This window comes from Danio rerio, chromosome 1 (assembly GCF_049306965.1).
Source record: "Danio rerio strain Tuebingen ecotype United States chromosome 1, GRCz12tu, whole genome shotgun sequence".
NCBI lineage: Eukaryota > Metazoa > Chordata > Actinopteri > Cypriniformes > Danionidae > Danio > Danio rerio.
In genome coordinates, this window is record NC_133176.1 from 28,085,194 (window position 1) to 28,091,404 (window position 6,211).

At 37.4% G+C, this 6,211-nt stretch overlaps 1 protein-coding gene across 2 annotated transcripts; it reads right to left on the reverse strand.

Annotated features, from left to right (window-relative positions):
• Positions 1-747: 747 nt before the first annotated feature.
• Positions 748-6,181, reverse strand: ints12 (integrator complex subunit 12). Of its 2 annotated transcripts, XM_068217350.2 has the most exons (7): positions 5,722-6,181; positions 5,476-5,637; positions 5,197-5,381; positions 4,643-4,802; positions 4,406-4,558; positions 1,434-1,575; positions 748-1,256 (listed from the first exon to the last, which is right to left on the reverse strand). In XM_068217350.2, exons 1-7 carry the CDS (start codon positions 5,875-5,877, stop codon positions 952-954), a joined length of 1,263 nt encoding a protein of 420 aa, XP_068073451.1. In that variant the 5' UTR covers positions 5,878-6,181; the 3' UTR covers positions 748-951.
• Between the last annotated feature and the right edge of the window lie 30 nt (positions 6,182-6,211).

A 6,211-nucleotide genomic window follows, 5' to 3' on the forward strand; every position in this document is an offset into this window, starting at 1 on the left:
ACAAATAAATATATTTTATGAAATTCAAGAGCAAGTCCAGAAAAGAAATAATAAATAATTTGCAAAAATATTTGCAAAACTATCCCAGGGTTTCTGCAGGTTTCACAAAGTAAATTTAAAGATTTTTTAAGACCATAATGAATGAAGTTACAGACTCATACATGAGTTTTTTTCTAATAGCCCAGTTGGTCCAGCGCTAAAAACTAGGTCATTGTCCTCACCATATGGGCTATAAATACACAGAGATCCTTTAAACAAACATTACTGTAGGGATGAAAATTAAACCATACTGGCAAATAGAGTTATATTAAGTTTTGTTAAAAGTGATTAGTTAGCTTTACATGGACATAGGAAAATTAAGACATGGTCAAAATTGAGACCTAAATTCCAGGTGACTATAGCGGTAAAACAGTAATCATACGAAACTCCAAATATATTTCTTTTCTCCCAAAAAAAAAAAAAAAAAGAAAAGAAAAAAAATGGCTGTTTGTCTATTTCTTTGACATCAGGTCAGGGTGTGTGCTAACTACGAGCATTACGATGCTGTGTGTTGCGCCTCTGACTCTAACAGCAACACGTCGTCCTACCCTACCCTTAGCAAACATGCATTCTGACAAGAAGAGAAACTTTTTTTAAATTTACATATTTCATTAGCTAGTTTTATTAAAATAAAGCTGTATTTAAGTTGGATGTTTAAAGCCTAATTTAATCTCTGACCTGTATTCAAAAAAAAAAAAAAAACAAGAATTTCTTTTTTAAAAAAGGTGTTATTTATTCAACACATCATTAAAAGGAGCAGCTTGTTTTCAGTAATGTGGCTGGTTTAGAAAGAAAGAGACACATTTCCAAACCAAAGCGCTTCAGAACGACCAGTAACATTTAAATTCAAGTATGCGATCTGAAAACAGGATTTGACGTGCTCTTTATCGTGACATTCTGCCTACTTCCTCCTCATTTCTTCAGTTTTTTCTGTGCCGCTTTCTTCTTCACCATCTGCAGGCGTTTCATAGCATTGAGCTGAGACTCTTGGGAAGTGGGTGCCTTGCCATCAGCTGAGGCTTTTGCTCCGTTGTTGTTGTTGTTGCCACTGCTGCTGCTACTCCCAGCACTATTGCCACCGTTGCCCGCTCCATTGCCTCCTGACCCACCATTGCCACCCAGGCTGCTAGAAGGTGCAGCTCCAGGTGACAATGATCCCGTCACAGTCATTTTCCCCAAACTATCTCCACTCGCTGAGCGGCTCAACACCTGTTTACCTAGAGTAAGCGGAGGAGGTGCTTTTAAGGGTACTGTACCAGAGCCATTGTTTCCATTGCCACTTCCGGCACTGCTTCCTCCTGAAGGTTTAGTGGCCAGAGCTGGTTTAACATTGGCCAGAGCAGAGAGACCCACAGGTTTGGAGCCTGAGGCAGCTGGGGATGTTTTACTGTTACCTGATTGACTGGTGCTTAACTTGGTGCTGGAAGGTCCTACATTTGAGGTTGCCTTGGTGAAGGCGGCCCATCCTGTAAGACCCGGAGGCAAAGACGAGCTGCTGCTACTGCTGCTGGATGAGTTTCCTGATGCTGCAGTTGCCTGCACAGGGAAAAAAAGATTTTTAAATAAATAATAGAGATGTATTATAAGAAAAAAAGCAGCTTTTTAACATCAAGGGTTTGCACTCTGCAACTCTTATTAAATTGTGTACTTAAAGTCTTACAATGCACTCATGTCATGACACAAGTCATGCTAAAATACTACAATGATCTTTATCAGACATATGATCATAAGACAAATGATGAAAAGTGAACTAAAATCTACTGTTGATTTAAAATGTACATTTGTGGATTCAAAAAGTGTGGGAACTGTATGAAATGGAACAAATAACATAAGAACAGACTACAGTAGTCAACATTCAAAGTGAATTAAAAACGTTTTTCAAAATCGTCCTAGGACAGGAATGGGTGTTGTTCAATAGTTTTGAGACAACTTTGGTAAAAGGTGATGATCCACTTCAAATGTTGACTACTGTATATGCACAACTAGTGTTTTTCAGCCAATGATGAACTTCTAGTGGGAGCTTTATTTTTACTGTTTTTAATTTCATAAGGTTCCTTTTACAGTTTCAATGTTGTAATTTAATTCAAATATAATCAGTTAAATTGACTTCAGCATTCATTTGGTTGCTAAAGCGTAAAAAGAGACAAAAGAAAGTAATTAGCAGCAAGCTAGCACAGACACTCCATTGAAAATACAACCAGGGATTGAAGATCGCTGTTTTATTTTTTAAAGAAATCAGATCTTAAAGTGAATTTGTATGGGATGATAATAAGATATATGTTCATGTACTTTTAATTTCAGTCAGCCAGCACCAGGGCTTCCGATTAATTGTCATCCCATACAAAATCATAGCATTTAAGATCTGATTTCTTTAAATAAAAACAAAACAGCAAACCTCACCACCTGATTGAGATATGATATAAAGTGGGTGTCAGCCCAAGCAAGAAGCACTGCATTACATTTTTTTTCCCGTGCCATGTCTTTAAAACATGGAAATGTATTTTACCCCAGTATTCTTAATGGAGTGTCTGTGCTAGCTTGCTGCAAATGGCTCGTTTCCACTGACTGGTACAGTACGGTACGGTTCGGGTCAGTACGGGTCACCTTTATCAGGCTTGCGTTTTACTACCAAGGGTACCCTTTTGGTGGGCGTGGTGTATGACAAAGTTTCAGTCGACGTCATTTTCGCTCAAGAAAATGTCTACAATAAAGCTGCACAGGTCGTTCACATATCATTAAACAGATGCTTCTCATAAAACAGATGCTTTACACACAAAAATACTTGTGTATAAATGTTTATTACTAACTTTTCTATAAACAGGAGTTGATTATAACTGCAGATCAATGACAGTGCGAAATAGCCTACTATAACGTCTGTAATTATATTAAATAAATAAATAAATGAACATATATGAACACATACAGCCTCTTACAGTCTCCGATATGTTACCAACTACAGAAGAACTACACAAAGCAGACATTTCGTCGTTAGTTAGGTTCATAACAACACAAAGTATAGCCTAGTCAGTGAAAACCTCTCATCTGTGTCTGTAATCTTCAGCAGCACATGTAGCCTCTGTTAGAGAGTCATTCCATCATTCCCAGTTCATATTAGTCCAAAATGTAATAATAAAGATTTAAAACTAGGCAGTTTGTTCACGTTTGCTGAAGAAATAACGTGCTCCTTGGCTTCGCCGTTTTTTCCGCGCTCCACTCCCGCGTTTGTCCTTTTCTTTCTGAATGTGTCACTCTCGCGTTTGTCAGCTTCTCACAGGATCGGGTTTCCAAAGCTTGTCAATAATCAAGCGCATGTTATTATTATCAGCTAAAGAAGTTAGTTATTTCAGATAACGCGCGTCGAGCGCAAGGAAAAAAAGTGAAACCACTCAGGCTTCAGACTGGCTCGTAAAAAAACTACGCGGCACAGGGTAAATCTGCTCTTCTCCATGGCTTTGTGGCTGTTTAACAAGACGGCGACAGGGTTTGTTTGAGCCCGGATCGACTATGGCTGCATATGTAGATATAATTTTGTGTAATCTCTCGCTGTGTATTTTAAACATGGCAGGTCCTTTGTTTACATTCTGGCTTGTTGAGTCTACAAATGACGTATCTCTATTAACCAATAGCATTCAGCTGCGCATGTAGCTCCACCTTTTGGGACCCTTTCTGCAGTTTGTGACCCTTTCGAAAGGGTGCCGAAAAAGTGGTACGGTACGGTTTGGTTCGGTATGCCTTTTGACAGTGGAAATGGCCATAAAAGCGTACCAAAACGAACCGTACCGTACCACTCAGTGGAAACGGGCCATAACAGTGCCTGGGGTTTAAATGGTCTTTCGCCTGTTTTTACGCTTTTATAAAAATAAGTTTTAAAAAAATGTAAATTTGTGTAGACTTGGTGTTTTAGACATGAATAGACTTGAACTTGTTTCGGTTTGCCATTGCACAGGGCTAAAGCGACACCAAAATACTTTTTTGTTCAAACCTTAATATTGTTCATGTTTATAAGTGTGTTCTCCAGAAGTACATAATAAGCTTAGAAATTTGAGATGTGTGTAATTTATTTGATTTAACTCAACTATTAGATTTAGTTAAATAAATCTACAGTAGAATATAGATACTACTAGTAATATGACTAGTAATACTAAATTTGATTTTAATCAAAAGACTAGGAATAAAAATGTAATCAAAATATGCTGTTAAAGTGAACAATGTGAAGAAAACAACAAAATGAAAAGAATGGATCTAGATAAGTCTGAACACATTATAACCTAAGATAATACCAGGTGAAAATGACCTTCTGCTGACCACTTGTGATCAGATCATTGAAAAGAAGTTAATATTGCTATGCTGCTGTGAATACACTTACCTTTACTTCTGTTCTCTTAAAGGCCTGGAATGAACCTGTCGTTTCAGGTTTTGGCTTTAGTTCAGCTTTCTTGACTAGCGGATCTTTCAACAAAGGTACTGTTGTTGCCAAAGCAGGAGCTGGCTTTTGTGGTGGTTTCTGAGTCTTTTGGGCCTGAGATATTAAAAACACATAACAGTTAATATTTCATTATTATTTCAGTGATACGCATAAAATTCATTGTCATACACTTCCCACCATTCGTTTCATTTGCCTGGTGCACCGAGCACAGTACCACACCAGTCGCGGGTCATTCACATCCTTGTCAGTAACCTGAGGTTTGTGACACTCTTGATGATAAAGATTATGACATTCTTGACACTCCACAAGCTGATTCCCAGAAGTGACGGTCATTTGTCTGAGAGAGGAGAAATATAGATACATTTCGAATTAAAATGGCCGAAAATAAATTAAAGATTCAGAGAACATCAACGACATCAGTGTAATGACACAAAAAAAAAAATCCAAAAAAGTTTATCTAACACTCACAAATAACATCAAAAAATAAATTATCATTTACTCATGCTTTACTTGCTCTAAACCTTTAGTTGAAGTATCTTTCTTCTGATAAACATAAAGAAAGATACTGATGAATATTGAACAAACAAATGAATACAGATTTTTATGAGTAAATTAATGCCTGTTAGTAAACAACAATAGTTGTGTGTTTTTGTAACTTTTAACACACTCACATTCCCACTACATATAGCTACTTATTCGAAGAAAACTCCATCAGAAGTGGCATCACTCACCGACAAACCACACAAGCAAGACCCATTTCCATGGCAAAGTCATCAGCGTTGGTTTCATCAATATCTGTGAAATCTGGAATGGGAATGTCCTTGGTTTGAAAAGCAATCGGAGAGGAATGACTGTCCTGCTTCTCTAAACGAGGTTTCTTAGGCGGCTCCACTCCTTCTCCAGGATCAACCCTAATCTTTAAATCATACAAATATTCAAAAGTGAATTATGCTGAGAATTTCCAGTCATGTCACATTTACAATCATAAATGAATATTAGTGCAAACTGACTTTTTCCAAAGTTCTTTTCTCGCTCTCTTTCTTGGACTTCTCTGAGGTGCTTGATTTACTGCTGCTGGTGGTGGTGATGGATGATGACGCTGAGGAACTTGAGGAGGATTTGGAGTCTTGTTTTGTCATTTTTGGCAATGACACTTTGCTCACTTCAGCTTCCTATTCAATGGATAACGAGTTAAATATTTTTTTTAAAATCTACTAATAAAAAACAAAAAAATAATACCTTCTTGATTTGATCACCTTAATTGAATTCCTATAGATGGAGTCACTGCCTCTGGCTAAAGACTCATCTAGCAGGGCCTTGAGTTTCTCTGCCGAGTCTTTGCTCTTGGAGTGAAGATACCCCAGTCCCTTCAGAAAGATAGGGTCTAACTCTAGACTTACTGTCCCAGCCATTGTTTAGCGATTATTATCTAATTTAACATAAGAAAATGACCCGGCCCTCTACTTATGGAGTTTACGATGTTATATTCTCGGATAACACTAGAAAAGCTTCATTTCAGACTCTACAATATCTAGTCTTTCTGAGCTAACAAAAGCAACATGAACTTACTGACACCGGATTGTGCTCAAGCTTTTGTTTAAGGAACGTTTTTATAAACCGTAAAAAAAAAACAAGATATTATCCTTAGCAGAAATTAACTAACTTAGCAATGCTTGAAATGATCCGACTATAGTATCGAATTAAAATAGAGCAAGTAGAAAGAAAGCGCTTGAAAAGTATGGGGAC